The sequence below is a fragment of the Artemia franciscana genome, chromosome 14 (assembly GCF_032884065.1).
Source record: "Artemia franciscana chromosome 14, ASM3288406v1, whole genome shotgun sequence".
Classification (NCBI taxonomy): Eukaryota; Metazoa; Arthropoda; class Branchiopoda; order Anostraca; family Artemiidae; genus Artemia; species Artemia franciscana.
The window spans coordinates 11,429,947-11,454,987 of record NC_088876.1 but is presented as its reverse complement, the minus strand read 5'-3'; the positions used below and the strand labels follow the sequence as shown (position 1 = coordinate 11,454,987).

General features: G+C 34.4%; 1 protein-coding gene across 5 annotated transcripts in view; it reads left to right on the top strand.

Moving 5' to 3' along the window:
* Positions 1-24,979, top strand: part of LOC136035310 (uncharacterized) — a 45,609-nt gene extending 20,630 nt beyond the window's left edge. For 3 of the 5 annotated variants that reach the window (XM_065717013.1, XM_065717012.1, XM_065717014.1), the window contains exons 4-8: positions 1,461-1,645; positions 6,264-6,505; positions 10,221-10,400; positions 15,064-15,271; positions 24,351-24,979. In XM_065717013.1, the coding sequence (XP_065573085.1) occupies positions 1,461-1,645; positions 6,264-6,505; positions 10,221-10,400; positions 15,064-15,271; positions 24,351-24,735 (1,200 nt within the window). In that variant the 3' untranslated portion in view covers positions 24,736-24,979. Of the gene's footprint in view, positions 1-1,460; positions 1,646-6,263; positions 6,506-10,220; positions 10,401-15,063; positions 15,272-16,471; positions 16,606-24,350 lie in introns of all 5 variants that reach the window. The other 2 variants (XM_065717016.1, XM_065717015.1) reach the window with 2 other exon arrangements.
* Positions 24,980-25,041: the final 62 nt, after the last annotated feature.

The window sequence follows — 25,041 nt, the reverse complement described above, 5'->3', positions numbered from 1 at the left end:
AGTCAACTAAAGCTGATTGAATTATTAGCTGAATGTTATTAAAGCTAGGCAAACACCATAGGGATGACTGAAAAACTGAATCAGCTTTGCACCAATAAATAGGGCTAAAAATGCTAAGCGCAAGCGCAAGCGCATACCTGAGAAGATACTAGTTCTAGAATGCTCTATACGGAGAACATTTTTCTTAATAGAGTTAACAGTAGCTGAAAATACACTGAAGGGTGCGCAGGGTATTTTTACCAGACTTGGTTCACAAGTTTATATGGTCCTGTATAACATTCTCTGAAAACTGCTTCCAGACAATTAACAAAACAAACGAAATACAAAAATGCTGACAGTCGCTACAAATGTTTATCCTATGGACTTTTCTGAATCCAAATGTTCAAAAAGATCACTCATGCTCAGTGAACATAGTTCTTTGGCAACTGGACATCTCATGATCATGCACTGACATATTAGAAGCTATTGTCAATTATTTTATGATGAAAATAGGGTTATATAAAATAAAAAATGCACAAGTGTCAGAAAAATATAGGCTGTGTTGTACCTTTGAAATATACAATTTCTCTGTTTTAGACAAGGTCATCACACTAACACATGACCTACAATAACTTCAAACAGGTGCTTTTGCTTCAGATAAACATTAGCCTCCAGAGCAATGTACAATAGGACGTTTTTCTTTGGGAAGACATGGAGGCAACTTGGAGTGCATTTTGCGACTCAATTAACTTAGGGAATAGAAATGAAAGCTTAAAAATGCTAAGAACTGTGTCCAGAAATGATTTCTCTTGTCTCAAAAAAAAGTATATATAATTTAACAGTTAGCCTGGAAAAGTGTCAAAAAGCAGAAAGAAATTTATAAAAACTAGAAAATTCTAGAATTTTAAATTGTATTTAGTGGGGAAAAATATTTTTAAAAAAATGTAAAAAAATATTTTGATTATAGATAAAATGAAAAAAAATTAAAAGTTGTAAGGAAGATTTGAGAATTAAAGATCTTGCGCAATGCTTCTCGGAGACTAGTGCCCCAGGATCTCGTCCCTACTCCTCTTTAAACTTGGCGTAAGGGTGTACTTGTGGTAGGCCCTTTTATTTTTTCTTTCTAGATTGTAATTATGCGTTGTTCAGGAGCAAAAAAAATCACCTAACCAGAAAGTGATTGATTTTCCCATTTGATTTTTTTAAAGGACAATTGCCACTTCTTCTACCATTCTGGTTGTGCAGTTCAAATGTATAAGGAGAGTATGAAACTTTTCATTTAATTTTTTATGTTCACTGTCCTTGGTACTTTCAAAAAATAAATCAAGATGATGTTTATGGCTGAATTCAGGATTTTTGTTTGGGAGAGAGGGTGGTTTAAAAAAGCAGTTTAAAATACGCGCCAAAAAATTTTTTTTTTTATATGCATTAAAATTTTTAAAATTTAAAATGCACTAAAATTTCATCCCTTTTTCTTTCAGCTGCCACTTCAAATAGAGTCAGATTCGCAATATTTTGAAAGAGATGATGACCTTGAATCATTTATGATAGATATAAAAAAGCAACGAAAGTCAACATTGCCTTCTATCTCCATCCAAGCGGTCTGGAAATTTATTTTGAAAGACAAATTTATTATTGGCTGTGAAATAAAAAACTGTTCTGAAAGGTAATAATCCCCCCCCCCCCTAAGGAAAAAGTATATTTAGAGTTTGTCTTTTTTTTTCATTGCTGCATTTCAATCATTTAGTCAGGTTTAATTAACAGAAAAAGGAAATAACTGAAATTTATGATTCACTGTTCATTGACAAAATTCACGTTGAGACCCATAAACGTGAAAGGTTTTCATCAACACGGCGCCCACTTCGCCCTTCGACTTAATCAAAAACCTTCTCAATATACAAATCCAAAAACTTGAAATCAAATAATTCAAAATTCAATTGCCTTAAATCAAATAGCTTTAAAAATAGTGATCCTCTCTTCCTTTTTGGACGTAGAACAACCTAGTTCCACTAAACTAGTTAAAAAACAACACTTTTTTTTAAGTAGTCAAAGAAAAAAATAGATGTAAAACATCATCTTAATTTTTTTTAACTTTAACTGAATGTTTCTAATAATTGTTTTTGTACACTTCATATTACTAAGTTTAACTGAAACCAGTTTTTTACATGCACACATTTTGGTTGTCCGCAGCATCGACGGCAAGGATAAGCTTTTTTTCTGGATCTATATTGTGTTTATCTTTTTTTTATCTACCTTATTTATTATATAATTAATTATATTATATGTGTATTTGATTATATATTATATTTGTCTTTTATTAAACGAAATACTATATGGTAGTATGTATTTCGTTTTTAATAAGGAAAAGTTTTAAGTCATCTTGTGTGGGAGTTTTTCGGTTATTATCTTATTTTTGTTTATTTTTATTTTTTTATATTCCATTACGTGTTAACTGATAGATTTAGTTGTTTTTTCCTATTGATAAAACTGAAACAATCGCTATTTTATTTTAAAAAAAGGAAAGAAAAACAAGGGAGGTGTAAAACTAAGGTAACTCTGGGCATTGCCTCTTATATCTAATTAAAAAAAAAATAACTAAAAGATGTACATATTTTTATATTTTCTTTAGTTCAAGTTTCTCTGATATGGCTCTTAACATTTTGAATGCAACCTATATATAAGGCCATGGAAATTTTGGGCTTCTTTACATGTTATTATGTTAATATATTATATTATGCTATTAAAGTATTTGTTAAAGATAATATATTATCTTTAATTGAATGTTGAAGAGCAATGAAGAACAAAAATCGTAATAAAACTTGGATTTGTAAATTAAATTTCAGAACAGTTTGTTGTTTTTAGATTTTTTTTTATCTTCATATATCTGCTAAAAACAACCATTAAAAATAATATTTTAGCCCCTGCATATAATTTCTTGTGTAATAAATTAAACAGTAGTTTCATTTTATAATCATAACGATAATGATATTGCCAAGAAAAATGACCAACGGTATTTTTTAGAGTTGTTTTATTTTATTTTTAGGATTAAGCTGTTTTCCTAATCTGAATTAATATATGTTAATCTGAGTTTTGACTTGAAAATTGTTTTGATTTGTAATTATTTAAAACAAAATTTAGTTTTTTAATATTATATTATTTGAATTTACCAGGAGACTTAGTTTAATGCAACTGTTGATGCTAAACCAAAATATGTATTCAAATTCTCCTGTCACATTTTTTTTTTGTGAAATCTCGATCTAAAATAAAATAGAATGATACGCAAATCGTGTGATAAATTAAGCAGAAAAAGTTGAATGGAGGATGTTATCATGAATAAAGTTTGTTTTTTTGCTGTTTTTCTAGCCCAAAACAGCGAAATTAAAAATGTAAATACTAACGGATGCTGTGCCAAAAATTCCTTTATGCAACTCTATTATTTAACATATAGTTCAAGTACATAGCGACATTTATTCCCAAAACAACCCATAAAGACCAAAGCATGGATGAAATAAAACAGTTGATCGTAGATTAATGTAATTTTAAATAATTAAGAACATTGGAAAAAATAAGAAGATAAGTGTGCGAACCAAGATTTGATAATAGGAAGTCACCATAAAGACAGCTGTTAAGTATGGCTCCGAAGCGTGGGTACTTCGAAAGACTGAGGGTGATTTTTCAAATGTTTCACAGAGGAATTGGCTCGTGATTTTTTTAGGTACTCTTTTGACAGACAGTATATCAAGCAATAAGCTGTACGAGTGATGTGGTTTGATCTGAATTTTTAGGACTATAATGAAAGAAAGGTTGAGATGGTTTGGTGACGTGTTACGGTGAACACATTACCAAAGATTTTGCTCTTTGGGTATCCATCTGGGGCCAAGCAAAAAGCTGGTTGTCGTCCCTGAATTGGGTGGAAAGTGGTCATAATAAATGATTTAAAGGAAATAGGAAATTGATGGGAAGGAAATAGTGCGGTGGAGGAGGAGCGTGTGCAGGTGCGTCTGCTTAGTGCACCATTAAACTGTTAGCTATGGTAGTACCATTCTACTTCGTTTTTCTTTTCTTTGTTTTGCTATTGTTATTTTTGCTATTGTTATTGCTATTGTTATTGTTTATCTACTTCGTTTTTCTTTTCTTTGTTTTGCTATTGTTATTTGTTATGAATTTACCAAGTTGTATGTGTTATTGGTAGAGAAGAGCGGTCCATTCTGCATTTTTTTTTTTTTTTTTTTTTTTTTTTGAAGATATTGATTGTCTTTCCGAACTTAAGTCTATATCTGTTTTTTCCCCTCAGTTCCTAAGAAGATACACATGCGAACTTTCTTCTAGAATTTATTTTATTTTGCAAATGATATCTGGTATAAAATTTTTCTGGCGCACCGTCTGGTCCAATGTTGGGTGGTACATTTTGACCAGGTTAATGGCCCAAAGCTACCTTAGAATAAGATAAAGCTAGTGTATTAAAAAAAAGTTAAAAAATATAAGTAAAATGGGAAAGCATCTATTGCTCTCCAAAGGAAAGAACAGCTTTGGAATGATTTAGCTTTCCTATTTCGGAAAGTCTTTCTTGGCTACCTTTTCTATTCTGGGTTTCCGATTTCTTTACAGGAAATCCACAATAGGTCGCAAAACGCTCACTTTTAGGAAGCCTGAGCAATACTAGGGAAGTTTCTGTCTTGTACATTATTTTAACAATATTGCTCTTATGCGTGGTTTAAAGATACCTATTACGGCTGCTTGCAATGTTATTCCCGCTCTAGGTTACGAAAATAATCCCTTTGCTGCCTGTAGCTGTGTTGAGGTTGCTATAGTTTGTCTTTTCCTCAAAGCTTCTGTTCTTTTTTTCGAAGCCTCAAAGTTTCTTTTTACACTTTTTTTTAGTTGCTATTCTTTCTTCTATTATCTCTGTAGACTTATAGGCCTATATTTTGTCTTTTTTTATATTTTTGTTTCATGTTGCCGTCAATTCTTCTAGATTTCCTGTTTGTTTCAGAGGAGGGTTGTGTGTGCAAGGGAAAAACAGGGCAATAATGAATCCCTTCCTACTTTTTAGGAACTAGGGGGGGGGGGTCCTATTTAAGAAATGGGATATGTTTATGCCTTACATCTAAGTCTTTTAGTCGTCTGGCAATAATATTCAAACCGAAAAAAGCTAGTCCTTTTGATTTAAAAGCAAAATCAAAGGTATGGAAATCAAATATATGGAACACCATCGATGGGATCAGTTTTTGCCATAAGACATTTGGTACTCTATCGTAAAACTTGTACTCTGTTGTAAGAAAACGTTTTGTAGAAAGAAAACGGCTGTGCTCCAAATACAACCTAATACGTTGGGTATTCGGTAAAATTCAACTATGTATTTTATATAAATTAATTCCGAAAATGTGTGACGAAAAAAGCCAGAATACTTTTTATGGGCGTACCAAATTTGTATTACTTGACCAAAAAAAGAGGATTATAATATACTTTCAAAAAGGGGTGGGTAAGTGGGCCCGGTTTTTTACCTACATCATGGTTTGATTTGCTTTTATCCACACCTGATTCAGCTATTTGGAAAATTTGTCCTAGCCAATACGAGCTACCGATCACTACTACCCGAACCTGCCCCTCCCGATAATCGAACTCAGTGATAAAATAAACTTTTACCCCCTAAAGTACTAACTAATCGTTACGCCAACTCATTTGTACCTTTTTTCGCATCAATTTTCAATGCTGAGTCGTAGTGTGTGATTTTTGTTTAAATGTATGTTTTTTCAAAAAAAAAGTAAATGATTTTAGCTACGCTACGATAGTTTTTAATTATACTGATCTATCTCTCTCTCTTTTTCTCTCCCAACTTCAGATGTTAGTTAGATTCAATAGTTCATTACTTACGTATGCTACCTTGAGCACAGCTTGCATACCAATCACAGCTTAGATACCAATACAGTTATGAAAACTCCTATCTTGCCCATTAGAAGCTTTTGGTACAGAGCTCAGAACTTGGCACCTCCTCCAAGCCCACGCTCCGACGCGTAGATCGTACTAAAACACCATAGGCGGGAACGCAATTGGTATCTAAGCTGTGAATTGCTCCGACTTTTAGATACAGACTGCCAGTTTCCTGTCTCCAGCCGCTAGCATCGCTACCGCGCACTGTGTCCCAAAAATAAATCGAATTTTCATAACTGTATTAGTATCCAAGCTGTGACCTTGAATTGCATTCACCCAGTATTATTTTTTGTCCATAACATTGTTAATTATATTTTTTTTTTGGGTTCCTTCATGGTTTAAATATTTTTTAGAACCATCAAAGATCTAAGGTTTCTGGTATCTGAAGCAAGCGGTGCGTCTTTGGAATATTGTGAAAATGTTTTTGCTTTTTCGAAAGACAACAGACCTGTCTACTATCATGATGTTCCTGTGGAAAGTTGTGTTAATAAATGTGACCGGAAAGTGCTCCTTCATCAGTTAATGGAATCAAGGGGAATTGTTTCAGATGGAGGAAAATGGAATTTAAATCCACATTTCAGAGCTTTGCTTGTTAGTAAGTTACTAAATTATAAACTAATTGATTGACTGCGTAATTCAGCTATGTAGCCAGGCGAATATTTTTTATGTTCTCAACCGCCTCCAGAAATTTGAAAAATAATATGTAATGCTCTACCAAATAGCTCATTCAGAAGTCAATGTGATCAAGTATATAAAACAAACAATGGAGTAATTTTATATGGAGTAATAATAAAAACAAACAAGAATATTGCTGATGGAATATCAAATGTTCTGTCGGCAACATCAGCGCTTTTATCGTTTGTTTTATAGCTTAGTATAGTGAATGAATTCGGGTACAATTTAGCGTCAACTGTATTAAATCAACCTGAGGGAAAAGTGTAATATTCGACGGCAAAAATATTTTTCTGTTTGTTGTCAGTTCTCTTTTGGGAGAATATCCTTATGTGCGTTCAAACTTAAAATTCAATGAGGTACAATTATCTGGAAATATGAGGAAAATAAATTGAAATGACTTCAATTAGACTCCTAGACTACCCAGATAATTGCCATAAAAATTCATTTTTATGCTTAAATCCTCTTCAGGATAAGTCTTTTTAAATCAAACTTTAGTAATCATTCTACTGAGGTGATTGCCTTATCTTAAGCCCATCAATTGTCTGTATTTGTCGTCGCACCTCTGACCTAGATAAAACCATTGATGCAACATCCTTTATTGCTAATGTAGAATATTACTTTACAGTCGGTTTTGTTTTCAATGTTTTTTTTTTACATTTTGAGGAATCCCAGAATTTGGGTTGGACATTCGGGGGAGAGTCAAATCCCAAAATATAGAAATATATATATTTTTTTAGTACCCGCTATTGAACTATTATGCTTTTATAACAGCAACACACCCAAAGACCATAGAATATGTAGGCACCAAAATACGCTGTTTAGAGTGAACTTCAAATTTTTTTTCTTTGCGGGAAGTAATAATTTTTTTCTAAAGCTTAGAAGAAAGAGGATTAGAGTAAAGCGGAATAATATCAATGTCTAAATACAGGTATTTACGAAGGATTTCTTTGTGAAGGGGCAGGGATATAAAGACTTTATGATAATTTGAAAAACAATTTGCTGATAAATTTAGATTTCTGTGGGAACTGGGTCTCAGTGCCCCCTCCCCCTGCTTATTGTCCAGACTAAATCTTCCCGAGAATATTTGTCCACGAGGAAGCTATATTGTTTTAGGCTTTTGTAAGTTTGCCTGCGCTCGGTCTTTCAACATGCCATAAGACTAGGCACTATAGCGCCTACCTTGTGTGAATTAATATAAAAATCCTTAGTCCTCTTGAAAATTTCTAAGTTAAATTTAATTGAATGAAAAATATCTTTGTATTTACTTTTAAACTTAAATCAAAATATCAGTACTGTCGGAGAGACATGGACCAAGTCACTGTCCTCTTTCAGGAAAAAAGTGACTTTATAGACATTCAATTCATAGTTTGTATGATTTTTTTAAATGATATTTTTAAATATATATATGTGATCCTGGAATAAATGGAGCTATTTATATGAATTTTATTCATCGACGACAACAAATAATTTTAAGGATCATCGTGGAATGCCTACCAGATAAGCGACCATATGGCACATCCCCGCTCTGAAATTCATCCTGTGTCAAAAACTTAAGAACTACTTTCCAATTTCTCTTTTCCACTTTCTTCTTTTAGCTGTTTCTACTTTGCAATTTCTTTATATTTCTTTCCAATTTATTATCCAATTTCTATTTTTCAATTTCTGCATTCTCCTCTCTTCTTTTAACTTTATAATTTTTAATTTCCAGTTTCTGCAAATTTCCAATTTCTGATTTCTACTTTCTTCTTTTTTTTCTTTTAACATTCTAATTTTTACGTTCTAACTCGTGCATATTTCTGATTTCTATCCAATTTCTGCACATTTCCAATTTCTTTCCAGTTTCTATTTTCCAATTTCCGCTTTCTGCTTTCGTCTTTTAAGTGTCTAACTTCGACTTTTAAATTTCTGCATGAGTGTTAGGAATCCTCATATAGGTGGTTTTACTGAAGCTCAATTCGTACCACTTGTAGCGAATTGATTGTGGAGCAGTCTTATCGTTTCAGTTTTATGGTTTTGTTTCCCTCTTTCTTCCCAAGAAACAAAGCTATGCGTCCGTGCCTGAGCCGAGAGGCGAGTAATTTTGGAACCGGCCGTATCAGTTTCTCTTGGTTAATGAATCTCTTCCTATAAAATATCTTTTAAATCTTGTCTAAAAATGAACGAAAAATGTCCCTCGTGGATGGGAAAACGTAGAATGTTGCTTATCTTACAGTCCTAGTTGTATTTGGATTTTATGGACGACTTGAAAAAAACAATCTGGGATCCCCTCAAAGATTCCTGGCCTTTTAAGGACTGGGAGTGAAATCAACCATGAAAATGCTGCTTTGTGAGCTGATATCCGACAAAAAAGGGTTTGAAGGGCTGTTATAAAATTTATGAGTGTTCTTTTGACATATTGGGATGAAGCAACGTATGCAGATTTATACCATGGAGGGGGCGGGGTGAATAAGATAGAAATCTCATGGAACAAGTGAATTATAGAAACATAAATACTGCAGAAATTGTAAGATATTAAACTATCCGTAAGAAAGGAACCAGTGGAAACACCCATTGTTTTTTCTTTTTTTCTTTTTTCATTGTTTCTTTCTCTTTTTTCTTTTTTTTCTTTTTTTTTCTGTTATTGCATGCTTGTTTGACGGGTATTAAATTAATAATTATGAGCAGTCCGAAAAATGGAATCTTAGTGTTTATAGCTTTTTCCTAAGCAGTTGTAAAAAAACATTTTTCTTTTTTTCTTTTTTTTGCTTGAAATTACGTTATAAGACTCCTCTACAATTTTAAAGTAAAATTTCTGAATGCTTTACTAACTGAACTGGTGACTTGAGCTGAAGACAGCAAAGTTAATACAAAACTAAAATATTAGGTATTTGTTATCCTTGCTTTTTCAGGTTCTGACTCAGATATTTATTACTTCACCCTAAAAAAATAAAACAAAATCACATTATATAAAAACTCGAGGCCACGAAAAGACAACAATCCTATGGGTGACTCTATCTTCTAACCTTCATTTTAAAATAAAAAATATTCAGTAAATAAAAACATCAAAGTAATTTATTTTTTCAAAAAATAAGAAGAAATAATTAATTTTCAAAGAAAAAAGTTTTAAATCTTTTCTCATCACAACCTTCCAATCTGCACCCAATCGACCTTCCCATACCCACTCTCAAAAATCTAAAAGTTCCAACCCCCTCCCCTTTTCAGTAAATACAAACTTCGACATTCTTTTAAACAAAATTATGCCACCAGCCACTCTAATACTATCCGGCAGACCGTTCCACACTGTAGCAAAATTGCATTTCTTAGAAACTCCATTTCTAATCAAAGTAAAAAGCTCTAATAGAATTGCGTATTTCAGTTATCAAGCCAGAGGCGTAGCTAGGATTTTTAGCGCCCGAGGATATTGTTAGATTTCGCTCCCTTCCTCTCTCCACCATCACTACCAGAATGTAATTAGGTTGTAGTATGGACAAAAATCTCAGTTTGACGCTTTTCTGATGCAGTGCCACGGGATAGCTGTAAACCCTTGCCCCCCAAGCTACGCCACTTTCTTGAGCCAACACAAGTCTTTTTCTTGACCCAGCAAAAGCTTTAATTGGACTTGTCAGTGTAATTATTAGCATAATTATTTATTTCAGTTTCTACCGACTGCTTATCATTCAAGACAGAATCTGAATACACATTTCTCGGATTAATAACAGGATTTGTATCTTCGCAGCATAGTAACAAATTAAACCCGATACAAGTACCGCTACCTCCTTTGGCAGTATCTGTTAGGGAATTCGTAAATTCTTCAGTTCGCCTAAATGAATATGTAGGTAAGTCTGCAAATTTATTTTTAATATCCTTTGGTGTGCAGCATTTAATAGGCAATCTGCACATCCATTACCTCCGTTTTGAAGATCTTTGGAATAGAGAAAAAAAAACTATAAGCATTAACCCGCTAGCATAAAGTCATATCAACATTCATTTTTATCTCTTCTTAATCAGTGAAATAATTTTATTCTTTGCAAGCTTTTTGCTGTAGGCCTGAGAGGATTTTATACGTAAAAATTTACTCTTTCAAACCAAAAAGTAACTAAATATTCCAGTAATTAAATCAATTTCTAATTATTTAACAATTAAATTAACTTGAACTAATTAATTAGTTCAATTTATTAAAAATCATATTTCCAATCTTGATTTGAGGTTTGATTAAGGTTTTTATTAATTAAACTAAACCAATGAATGAAATAAAAAGGTCGAAATCAAAATATAGATTGTATTTCTTGTATTTCTGTAAATTAAATCAATTCCTAACTATTAAACAATTGAATTAACTTGAATTATGTATCCAATTTATTCAAAATGAACTTTTCAATCATTATTTAAGGTTTATTAAGATTTAAATCTACTAAAATAAACCAATGAAATAAAAAGGTCTAACTCAATATATCGATGTTTTCTAATAGTACTGATATTTCAAGTATCATGTCAATTGTCGCAAAGCACTACCTTTAAAACGTTATGAACAGATGATGTTTTTACATAAGCGAAAAATTTACTAAGCAGGGCTGTCACCTATGGCAACTTATCACTAATTTTGATAATCCTGTTTTTTTTTGTTTTTTTTTTTTATCTTTAGTTACCCAAAATATTTTGCTCATTGGCGAATTGTATTTTTCGTAGGATTAACAAACTATTCCTGTTCTTTTTAGTATATAAATATACAAAAATAACAAACATAAGGATTGAATAAATCAACACGATAAAACGAGAATGGATGAAAAACTAGACCCCGAAAGCAGAAAAAAAAGAAAAGAAAAAAGAGGTAGAAAAGTGATGGAAGGGCACTTTCCATTCTGTGTAGGGTTAACCTACCACTCATGGTACTAACGTATCGTTAACGGTACTTCTTTATGTGCTGCTTTGTACATTTTGCTAAAATTGTGCTGCTTTATACTAAAATTGTACATTTTAGTACTTTTGTGACCAAAATCTGGTACTTTTCGGACGCTTTTATTTTTATGTCTGAAAAAATTGGCCTCAGGCGGCTTCGAACTGCGGTGAGTTGTTAGTAGTAGTAGTAGTACAAAAAAGAAATTAATTCCCGTTGGCAGGTATTACATTCATCATGCATGAATAGCTCTGGTTATTGGTTGTTTGAACGTGAAGTGGGTGTAGTCTCGGCATGAGCTAAAAAGAGCAAAGCAAAAATACTAAAAAAAAAAAATATGGTTTATCTCGAAATACACTAAAAAGTAAAACACTTTTGGTTTCCTACTACAAAAGAAGTTTGGAAAATTTAAGACTAAAAATTAAAGGGTGTAGTGCCCAGGACATATTTTATACCATTTCGGGAACGATTTTTATGTACGATTTGCCCAAATGCTTTTGTTTTTAATCTTTAAAATTTTACTTTTTCCTGGTAACAGATTTTTTTTTGCTTTTTAGTGCATTTGAAGATAAACAGGTTTTCTTACAAAGTTTTTTACTCGGAATTTATCAGAAATTGGATATTATCTTTAGAAGGGACTTGGTCAAATCGATTCATGATTAAACTTGGACTTATATTTCGTCCTGTATTCATCCTGTTTACCGAAACTACCTAATGAACGCTGATTAAAGAACATCCTTAGTCAATAACAGCCAAAACTTTAAAAGAATATTGGAAGCTCTAGTGATGACAGTGGTCAAATACGGTTCAGTAGCATGGGTGCTCCAAAAAACGGAGGAAGTTTTGCTAGATGTTTTCGAGAGAAATTGCCTACGGATTGTTTTGGGTGTCCCGCTGATTGGCCGCATTTTAAACAGTAAGCCGGACGAAAAGATTGGTTCAATCCTGCTTTCTATAATGAGAGAAAGGTTGCGTGGCTACGGTACGCTCTGCGGATGAGGGGTGACAGATTGCCAAAGATTCTCCTTGTCGGCCAACCGTCTGGGAACAAACGGAAAGCAGTTCGCTCGCGATTGGGGGTTGTAGGATGCCGTAAAGAAAGGATTAAAAGAAATTGGAACTTCCTGGGAGGGTGTTAAGAGGAAGGCTCTGAATAGATTGGGATGGAGGAGGAGCAGGGATTGACTGGGGTGGATGGAGGAGGAGTTTGTGTAGCTGTTTTGGCCTCAGGCAGCTTGGTGCTGCGTTAAGTTGTTAATAGTAGTAGAATCAGGTTATTCAAAGCAACCTTGCAATATAACACCATTCGAATTACTTTTATCTGTTTATTTCATTTTATTACCAGCAAGGCCTGTAGATTTTCTGTTGAGAATACGACATAAGGATGTAACACTTTTTTGTTGACCCTTCCAATATTATTTGTTACAGTTTTGTTTTTTATGGTTACGGTAAGACAAGCTCTGATTCTAGTAGCTACCTAGTGTAATGATAACAGTAATAGTAGCAGTAAGGACTTACATCTGCCAGTTCGCAAGAGGTCCTGAGAAAATCATGGGATAAGATCCCAGTGAGGCTTGACAAGCTGAAAACAAATACAGGTTTACATTAGGTACAATCTCATGCTCTGTGTGTTCTTTTCTTTTTCTTTGCTTTTTCTTGTTTTTGTAAAAATGCTGATTCATGAGTATGACACAATGTTTTTAAAATAGGGAATGACTTTTTAGTATCGTTACGTATCAAAAGAGTTTGCTTCTTATGCTGGTTTCAAGTATGTTAAATTCGTTAACTCTAAAATCAAACTTGAAAATAATCATTAGAAAGCAGTGTATACTTTTAGTATTTGCACTGCAAAGAAAATGTGATTTTTACGAAAATCATACCTTAAAGTAAAACAATTCTGAGAAGCTTATAGTGCGGATTCAAGCTTTAGAAATTCAGAATTTAGTAGCTTATTGTAAAGAATGGTCATAAATGCGTTTTTCTATACACTGCTTCTCGTTATGGCTGATCAGATCGAATGGTGATCCCGAAGCTATTAACTATCAGTAGGGGGTCAAAGGGGGGAGGGTAATTGAAAGCTATGGTACCCTTTCATCAATAAAAGAGATGGTGCCGACTTAAATTGCTGATTTTTGATATTTTGTGGAAGAAACCGATATCGTAGATCGGCTTTTACTGAAAAGTAGGCTTATCGGGTGGAAGCTCACCCTTTACATAAAATAATTTCTTTTTTTTAAATTTTAATGCTACTATCCGTCTGATTTTTTTTTCTTCACTAACGTCTCATACGATACTAAATTAGTCGATTTCGAGTGTCATCACTTTTTGAGCATCTACGATTTTCTTCTAATTTAATGTGTGTTCAGGTCCATATGTTTCACTTAAGTTTTGGTCTTTGTTTTTTTCCAATAGTGTCCCCTAAAGGCTCAGTGGAATTTCAGTGGAGGTCATTATATTATGTATAAAAGTAAACAGTACATAATTAAATCATGTCGTAACTAACAGCACATAATACAGTTTAGCTTTTATTGTTTAGCTGTTCCTTTTGCCTTTTGTCCCAATGCTTCATAAACTGGTTAAAATTTAGGGATAAATACGTAATTATTACCGAAACTCTAAAAATGCTTACCTTTTGATCAGGTATTAAAATTGGCCAAAGATTTTTCAATTACTAGTTTTGAAGTGAATTTAAAGGCCAAAGATTTTTCAATTACCAGTTTTGAAGTGAATTTGGGTCTATAATTTCTTTCCAAAGAACATTATAAAAACATAACACATTATATTCCAGTATGTCTGTATAGTGATTGAATCTTGGCCATCAGGCTGACTTAAGACTCTACAGTGGATTATGGCCGAACCTGTGGTAAAGCCAATGTTAACGATTCAGAGCTGATTATTTCAAAGTTCATTTTATTGATTTTAGGATCATAAAACTTAGCAAATAACATTTATTACACACCTTAGTTTTTATTTTTGCTCCTTCCCAGTAGTTGGGGGGGGGGGTATTTTATGAGTAATATACATTGATGTTTTTACTTATTGGAGTTATCATGGGTGCTACTTTTTTATTATGTATGTTTGTATGAACATATAAAATAAGGTTCGTCATTTCTGGTATTGTTTTCCTGAGGTATAAGTGAAGGGAGGAAGGTTTTGGAAACTCTCTTCTTGAAGGAGGAAAGACACGAAGTTCACTTGCATAGCTTATGTTTACAAATAGATGTTGAAGCATTTGGACCTATGCCCATATACTATTTGAAGAAAGTGGAGAAGTGTCTAGCTAGGTACTCAGGCTTAAGTTATCTGAACTTTCTTTAAGCGGAGAACTAAAAAATAAAGTTGATTTTTGACACTATTTCTCTATTTTATTTTCCAGGGGAAGTCCTTTGGACTAATCTTTGTCTTAGGGATTAGATTTTTAGAGATCCAAATTCTCAATACCTTAAATAAGAACAAATATAAATAAAGGGAATGTACAACAATGTGATAGAATGCGAGTGAACCACAAAAATAGAGATATTTTTGGGGTATATTGTCATTTTGTTCTAAGTCAATAATAATCATTGTATTGGTTGTTCTGAGGTTTGATTACAGTTTACTTGCAGGTGTTCCATATCTAACTAGCTTACTTACAAATCCTACCCATAATGTTTATGAACTTACATGTCCTGTAGGAATAGTTGAAAATTCACTGCAAAAATTTGGATTTTCTTTAATTGGTGGGAATTTCTGGCATTCTTACGAGGGTACATTTGAAGGAATGCTGATTGTCATTGCACCTCGAGACAAGGTCATCTTAGATTTATATTCAAGGTAATATATTTTGTATTCGTGTGCTCATATTACCCGAGTATATCTACGGTATATATGCATATGTAGATCTTATCCAGATGCAGGTGCGGATATGAAATAAATGTGCATTCTCCAGCTGAATTTTTCAGAAATTTTGGGTTTAGTAAATAATAATAATTTCGTTTGCTTCTGCTTGCAATGCTTATCTTCTCATCTTCACGAAAAATCATTGAACAATTCATAGAAACAAGGAGTAGTACGACCGCCTGAAATTCATGACACTTTGCTCCCACACAGAAGGTAACATTTAAGCGCTCAGTATTTGACTATCATCACTGCTGAATCGATTAAGGACGTTTTGAAATTGCAAGATTTTTCCTTTTCTTAGATATCCTTGATCTAAATACAATACCATGGTCTAGGACTTGGTCTGGTATGTTTGACTGCGTTTTTCTTTTTTTTTTCCTGGGGGAAGGGGTATGGCTATATGTATTAAAGAATGAATGTACTATTTTCCTTTTTTTTATTAAATCCCCTCTCCAGTCCTCTCAATGGCGACAACTTTAAAAAAAATGTTTTAAACCTTAGACGTCACCTATACTTTTTTTCATTAAATGGCAGCCGAACCGGATGCATTTCAAACATATACTACAAAAATATTCTATAAAAAAAAATGCCTTTCCCGTAATAAAAGTTGTCCTCCTACCTCAGGGAGCCCTTCTTACATTAACCTTTCTTGCTACTTTTTCCAAATGGTGGTCCGTCATGTCCTTTCTTTGGGAAACGAATCTTGAGAAATGGGTGGGGTAGCAGAGGGTTTTTATCGGGGGGTGTGGGACTCTATAAACTGATTTTATGGCTAAAATGCTCCAATTTTCCCTCTCCCATATCTTCTTCACTCAGGATGTAGGCATAAACAGAAATATTCTAGTTTGTGTTTTTTGTTACTTGATGTTAAACCATGAATAAACCTTGGATAGGTACAGGGAAAGGAGGGGAACGCAATAATTTGTTTTAAATTTTATCCTTGGTACTTGGTAATCCGAAATTTTGTTGTTCGGAAAATCTGGATTTTTCACCTCTGATCTGAAGTAGGAGCAAACCCAATATGTTGCCCCATAAACGTTCTTTTTCAAACAAAATTGAAACGTATCTTATTTGTTTAAAACTCATGTATTCCACAAGTTTAGTTTTAACACAGTTATTTTTATTTATAATCAGATTCTTCAACGCTGGACTATTTCCATCATTAAAAAAAAGAAGAATTTCTGTCATGCTGGCAACCCTGGACGTCTCTCTCGGGGAAACTGTATTCAAGATTACATTCAACATTACACTGCCCAAAAGAGGGTGAGGTAGGAAGAATTCCTATAAATATAATTGGCTAAAAGAATTGGCTAAAATGTTTATCTGCATTTTAACTCAGAAACTAAAAGACCTCGTGGACGGTCTTCGAGTCTGTAGCCACTATGCTCGGAATGACTGCATCTTTTAATAAGATTTGTGCATATAAAACAAGAAAGGAAAAACAAAAGCTGCTTTAATTATAGTTAAGAGGTTTAATTATAGCTAAGGCCAACAGTAGTGCTGAACTTTCTTGAAATTGCAACTTTCGGTTCTAAGCAGGCAAGCGCTTTTAAGATAGATTGTTTTTGTTGATCTGGCCTAGACGTCGATTTTGGTTACGGAAAGCTTGTCACTAGGCTTTTTTAGAAAGTTACTTGCTGTGGGAAAGAGGACTGAAAAATTAAAAATTCTTGTATTTTGAAAATTCCGTTGAAAGTTCCAAAATAAATAAAAATCCGTTGATTTTGAATTAAAATCAAGTAGTTGTGGGCATCAAGCCATGACTAATTATAGAAAAAGCCAAGACATATAGTCCGATCGAGTGAGAGGCAAATCTGGCATTAGCCCTTAATAGGATTGTATAAATCTAATGTGAGTTCATTTGAAGACTAAATACATTTTCTACTAAAATTGTGTATTCGGATGACAAAACAGCTAAAAAATGATTTACTTGTATGCGTTGGCATAGAGACTTGTGCAGTTTCCCCGAGAGAAACGTCCAGGGTTGCCAGCATGACAAAAATTCTGTCATTTGGGAAATTCAGGGAAACAACTTCCTTCCCTTTACCTCCCCTCCCCCAGTCCCCATTGGTATTTTTAGTGTGAGCGTGCATTATATATAGGGGTAGTATCTTAATAACTTGCTCCTTATTTGAGATTGTTACCGTTGCCTGTTATCAGTCACTTTTGCAGGATAAAGTGCTGGGGGAGCGTATCCTAACCGGTATTCCCCTCGTACAAGCTTTTGGGACTTTTTTGCAACTCCATATGCATGCCCACTTCTCAAATCTTTACAGCTGTTGTCACTTTTTCGTTGCTGGGATAGGGTTAGGACTTGCATCAGTTAGTAATCAAGTTCAGACTGATTATGGTTCATGGTCAGATCGGGTAGTTGGCAAGAGTGTCTCAGTTATTTATCATTAATTAGTGTAGAACGCGAAAAATTAGAAGCATTGAATTGGAACGAGATAAGTAAGAATTTTGCAGAGGCTAAAGTAAGGAAATACAGATTTAAATAAATAGAATTTTTAATAAACAATTTTTTTTATTTTTCCTGGAAATTTTGGGAAACAGAGAGGGTACAATAGATAAGATTTTGCTCCGGGCACGAAAGAAGCCAGACCCACCGATAGACAGTCTTTGTCTTGGGCAAAGATCTTGTGCTATTTTCGTAGATACTATTAAAGCTCTTGACATTCCAAGTCTGGAACATGTGTAAAATGAATCAGTTTTCATGGAATACCTGGACCAACCCTTGCTTTTGTTGTAAACTCTCCTTATTAGGTCGATTCCAGTACATCAGTATTGATAATCTCTATCTAAGCTGTGTATGGCATGTGACATACCCTACTGTTTGGTCCGTGGAACCTTACTTATCCTAATTTTTGTGAACGATTTAGACAGTTGTTTGAGTAATAATAATGTAACCTTGGAAGATTTAGGGCTCAGAAATTCCGAAGTATTTGTGCTAATATTTGCTCATGACAATTTGTGTAGCAAAGAGGAAAATGGTACTGATTGACCTTGCAGTGCGATCGTTTAACCGTGTTTGTACTTGGATTCAGTGAAACTATTAAGTTTTATTTAAAGAAATTGTTTTCGGAGTAATAGCAATTAGTTCTCACAGATAAAGAAATTTTGTTCTTTTGGCAAACAAATTAAATTCCAGCTAGGTCCTCTTGGTTAGCTATGTACTCTGGTTGTAGAGTGGTGGTTGAGAGTAAACATTTTTCAACAATTGAGAGTCTACGTTCATCTTATTCTTTTCTGATCGGACGAGTGGGATAATCAGATGGCTTGATCCCTTTGAGCTCCTCATGAGATGTTAAGTGGATTAAAATTCGCTTCACGCCATCCCAATCTGTGATAACACCACGCTCAATAGGGAACTAAGAGCAAAAATTTTCCTTTTCGTTTGATTCTTACAACCTAGACAAATTACTTGGTTAGCAGAGTTTATCCTTGTTTTTGAAGAAACTTTATTCGGAGAATGTCCGATCACAGTCGGAAACACATATATTGGAAAAGAATATCTCTAGAGAATCTGAACTTAATGCTATTGAAGCTGTTGTTTTTAACAATTACAGTACATCTTCGTCAACATCTATGGAATGATACATATTGCCTGGTGCTGTTTGCCAGTATGCCTTTGCCACTAACTTTGCCACTGATGACAGTTCCTGTGCCTACCATGTCAGCTGCTAGTTTATTAATAACAGGGCGTCACCCTGGACTTCTTTCAGAATCTGACTTGCTTCAAATTTCGTATTCAGACGCTTTGTGAGAGAAAAGTTGAATTTTTCAAATAGCAAATTTTGAATGATGCAGTTACCAGAATAAATTGAAAAGAATTTTTTTCTATTGAAGAATACTATAGGCATTAAACACATAGCCCCAGAGAAAGAAAATATTTTCCTGAATTTAAGCTTTTTATATTAAAATAAAATTAAAAGATGATCTTGGAAAAAATCTGTCTGTCAAGATAAAATAATGATGTATTATTCTGTTAATCGATTTCGTCAATGACGTTTGATTAAAAATTATCACGTAATTTTTCAACCAGCTGCTTAAAAAGTAAAAAATTTTTGATTATTTGCAATAATAAGTTAACACTGGACATTTTCTATACAGTATAGGAACAAAAAAAATATGTATTTTTTCTTGATTTTAAGTTTCAAACTCATCAGGGGCAAAAATTGTTTGCCCATTTTTGGATCCCATACTCCTCATTCTCTGACTGTAAAAATTTCAGATCTTTTCGGCCCAGAGAACTACCTTCAAGAGTTTTTGAGCCAATCGTACACCCAAAAACAAACACTCACCTCCCCTTTTTTTCTATTAAACAGTCTTTGTGTTAACAATTGAACGTTTTTCATTATCTATGGCACTATTAAAAGAAAGTTAGCTACTTGATTGATATGGCAATTGTTCAAATGACAAAAATTAAGATACTGAGCCATACCAATAGAGGTCAAAATGAGTAGCAGGTCCAGAGAAAGAGCAACTTCGTCTTACATCGAACTAAGTTTGGTTGAAAAAAATGACCCCTTCCGGTAACTGACCTGAAGACGAGTTTTAGGGGGTTCCTCTTTCCTTCGCCTCCTCAAAAAAGGCCAGATTGTGTTTTGGTCCCCAAAAAGTCTTCCATTACCTCTTTCATTCTAAGAATGTACTCTATAGAAACCAATCAAGTTTCTTTAAAATTCAACTATTTCTTCTGGGGATATCCTGGTGACATCAATTTGGAAATTCCCTTCTCCCCACAAAGGTTGCTGTGTTTCGCTATCTTCAAAAGACATACTAAGACACTAGCTTCAACTTCCCACAGAATTTAATTTAGTTCACTAATTTTTTTAAAATCGTTGAAGAAATTTTCATTAAATTTACTTTATAAGAGTTTGTTGGCCTACTGATTATAAATCCGAGCATAATTTTGAAATATATCCATCCAAGTCAAGGTGAGTCAAGAATATGTCTCAGGTATGGTGTTGATTATTTTGCATCTTTCTCAAAATAATTATTGAATTATGACACGTTTCCATTATTTATTGCACCTGCCGCTGTGACTGCCTGGGTAATATCCATATCTTCTATATATATAAAAATAAGTTGTTTGTTTGTCTGTTGACTGACGTCATGTTTGTGGGTCGACTGACGTCATGTTTGTCGACTACCGTCATTATAAGATTGAGCATTATGCCGTCATGAAGTTATTTATCGACTGACGTCATGTTTTTTATGACGTCAAAGGCTTTGTATATGACGTCTTATAAGTATATAAGAAGGCCTTTCAAAGAGAAATTTTTAATATAGATCTTAACATGAACCTACAATGGCAGAAGAAACAGCCGAGGAAGCTGCTCAAAGAGCTAATACCAAAAGGCTTGCGGCTAATAGAGAAAGTAAGAAAAGGAAGCGTGCCGAGGAATCACAACAACAGCGTGATGGCAGAAGAAACAGCCGAGGAAGCTGCTCAAAGAGTTAATGCCAAAAGGCTTGCGGTAAATAGAGAAAGTAAGAAAAGAAAGCGTGCCGAGGAATCACAACAACAGCGTGAAAACAGGCTTGCGGCTAATAGAGAAAGTATGAAAAGGAAGCGTGCCGAGGAATCACAACAACAGCGTGAAAACAGGCTTGCGTCTCAGAGAGAAATCACCAAAAGAAAGCGTGCTGAGGATTCACCAGGGCAACCTGAAACAACCTGGACAGCGAGAGTCAAAACGTATCAAAACTGAAAATGATAGCGATGGTGATTGGGCTTGGGATTTTGACTTGGATAAGGTCATCAATAACTACCAGATTTTAGTTAAAGAAACAAAGGTTCGGCGATATGCATTTCATAGTGACGAAAGACAAGTCAAGGTAAAACAAACCAAACAACTTGAAAGTGATACCGATGATAAAAAAAAACGAATTTTTTCTATTGTTTGGTAAATGACGACTTATACTTATTGACGACATGACTGCCTGTCCATGGATTATTCTTTATGGTTGATTGTGTATGGCTATGCTGTTTGACCTATGTGATTGTATGGATGAGTAGGGTTAAGGCCTCATTCAAGTGCTGGTCTATATTAATCACTAATTTAGGAAAACAGTCTTCCTTTTCTCCTTCTGTCTCTTTTTTTTTTTTTTTTTTTTTTTTTTTTGTGTGTGTGTGTTTGTGCTGTTGCATTGGTGATTTCTCTTTTCATGATTTACATATAATCCATCTTGGGATTAGATGCAACAGCTTTTACATCCTGGACAATCGCCGGTTCATAGACATGACATTACGGCCCGTGTCTTCCGGCAAAAGTTGCTCTCCTTCATCTCCTACAGAGTTATGGGAGAAATACAAATCGCAAATGGCCGAGAATATACTCCACCGAATACGGCTAGAAAGGTCAGATATGACCTTGGACTTCACAACAGAAATTTATAACTGCACTTTAGTTATGATTGAAGATTTGTGCATATCTATTGCAGACAAACTTCTCAAGCATTTAGGAATGCCTTCACCTAATCGTACTGCTTCTATTTCTACATGTGTAGAATGGGATCGTGAACAAAGTTACAACACAATTGATCTATTGTCGTATGTTACAGACCGGGACACCGGGCAACAAGGAATATAAATGACGACCGGGACACTCAAAGAGAAATTACAGACCTGGACACCGGGACACAAATGACAAGCGGGACACAGGGAATATAAATGACGACCGGGACACTCAAAGAGAAATTACAGACCGAGACACCGGGACACAAATGACGACCGGGACACAGGGAATATAAATGACGACCGGGACACAGGGACACAAGTATAACGGGGACGCCGGAAGGGCACATGGGGGATATATAAATGACGACGGGGACAAAGGGAATATTCGATTAGCAATTACCATCAACAAAGCCCAAGGGCAATCATTAGAAAAAATGGGGTATAGATCTGAATACGGATTGTTTTCCCATGGACAATTGTATGTTCCATGTTCAAGAGTCGGTAAACCTGACAATCTATTTATATGCACAGACAATGGGACAGCGAAGAATATTGTATATTCGCAAGTTTTACGTAGTTAAAAACTTATACATATCTATCTATATTCACAGGTGGGACACAGGGACACAACTACAATGGCGCGTAACGACTTACGCGCGCGGGGGGGCTTGGGGGTGGCGTGAATTGCCCCCACCAACTAGGTGTTGGTGTTGGTGTGGCGAAGCGCCACACCAACAGCTAGTACATAATAACATCATACAGGCTAAAACTACTCATGTATAAATAGCTATTATAGTAGAGTGGTTATAGGACTTTCCTCCTCCTCCTGTCAAAGAAGATTCAAGTTCAAGTCGCTCTGTACTAGTTTGTTAGTTTTTGTAACTTTAACTTTTGATAGGGTAATTATGTACTGTGAGAGCGGATCGTAACCTAACCCAATGTTGTAATTGCTGTTTTAATAAGTATTTATTCCAAAATAGGTATAACTATGAAATCATCAGTATTGATCTGTAAGGACATAGTAATGATAAAATGAGAACTTTTTACGGTTTTGGCAAAATTATCTTTTTTCAATTAATACCTATCAAATTTAATCTATTTTTGCTTTACCCGGATTATTTGAATATTTAATAAAATGGGTATTGTTGTTATGTGCCCATCCTTAGTGGGCAAAATGCAATCCTAGTACAAGAGACGATATTGAATTATCAAATATGTTGTAACTTGTGCAAAAGGTTTGGAATATGTAAAACAAGTCAAAAGATTGTATGTGTATACAGATTGTCAAAAGGGTATATCTCAAATATCTCAAGAATAGCCCGACCGTCAATATGCGATATCTTAGTAACAGTTAAGGGTATTAAATTGAAATTTCAATGGGGTGTTGAGGGGATACCAAATTAAACCAAAACACACTATATCTGTTTAGGTTATGAAATTAGTGTGTCGGCAATGTTGTAGGAACAGCTACGGGTATTAAGATGAAGCTTTTCGCGAATGACTATCTGTATTACGTTGAAACCAGCTGAGAATGTGGAGGGATGTTGAAGTCAAATAAGAGAAATTATGTTCGCCATCTTTACCCATCAAAATAAGAATACCTCGAGTCAAAGTCACAGATCCAACAGTTTTAAGAGTCGGAAATAAAGAAAGCAGAATAATTCCTTTGATGTATATGTATTTTCTTATTCTTATTCTCATTCATGCGCTTTTATTTTTTTAACATTCTCCCAGAAGGGCTCTTTCAAGTATTTGGGTTATTATTGCCCGTGATTCGTTGTTTACTAGGTTGCACCTACCGCTCCAACCATGATTGAGTTTAAATTTTTGAGTTATATATTAAACCTCTAACCACCTAGGGCATCGACTAGGGGTCACCAGTCTTCGCGATATCCTGGTGCCGCAAGCACATCCTCCTACTGGCGTTGTAGGAACGTGATAAGAGAGTGGAGATCTGACTGGTAAGAACGGCGTAGCGCGTTCTTGGGACAACCCTTCCTTCTCGACCCTATAGGTTGCCACCGGAAAATTGGCTTAGGAGTTCTAAGGTCCACCATACTTAAGACATGGCGAATATATATCTTAGTCACAGGAAAAAGCCTTCGGGCTTTTTTTCAAACATGTTTTTTGTAATTTGGGCTGTGGTTCGTTCTTTACTAGGTTGTAGCTAGTGCTGCAACCATCATAGAAAAATAACCTACATCATACGTTGTATATCAAAATTGTCTACGACGAATTCTTTCTATAATCTCTTATCTTCTTTTTTTTACAAACTCTTTATGTTGTAGTTATGTATCATAGTTAGGTTATACGACACATTGAATATATAAGCCTCAAACATCGATGTTTTATAATCCAATGGCAGAAATAAGATTTCACCAATTTAATTTTTATTTCCCACTTCTGATCTTACTGCAAGCTTAGATACTTAATTTACTTTAATTTAGATATTCATTAGTAGATTATTATTCATTAGTAGATTAGATTATTAGATGATTATTCATTAGTAGATGCAAATTTACACATTTGTAAAATACGTTTATTTTACAGAAGTGAAAAGCAATTCAATATGTTCAATCAGTTAATCAAAGCTGATGGCGAGATGCAAGCCCAAGAATGGATAAGCAACCAAGCCGAAAAAAAACTGGTTGTAGCAGCTGCCAAGCAAGCATTCCTCAAAGAATTTAACTGCGTTATGAATATAGTTCAAAGGGCACAAAACATGAAAATTGATGAAGAAGATATTTCGCAACTTGTGAAGAAAGATTCGGCTAAATTTGGTACCACTCTGGGTGCTGAAAAAGAATTGGAGAAAGGAATTAATAAGCTGGTAGTTTCTGACGATCTCAAATGTCCGAATAGTATATTTGAGGGATTGATTGATGCATTATCTAAGCTACAGCATGAGACAAACGTAATTTTTGACGAAAAATAAAGACAATTTTGAACAGATTTGCTTCTGAACAAAGACTGACAACTCGTAGGTAAGAAAACGCTCACCTGTTCACTTCATAGTTGACGAAATCAAATATGTGTTCATCTTTCACAATTTTTAGTTGGACTTATATATATTAGTATATTTTGTTATTGGATCTATTGAGGTTTTGGGGATTTCTGTGAATCAGTAGATGCGTCCTGTTTGATTTGTCCTTGTTCGAAATACAGCATGTGCTATGACAGAGGCTTCTGATCTTCTTTAGCAGCAAGCTCATGGTCACGAAAAGCAACACGGGTTTTCTAA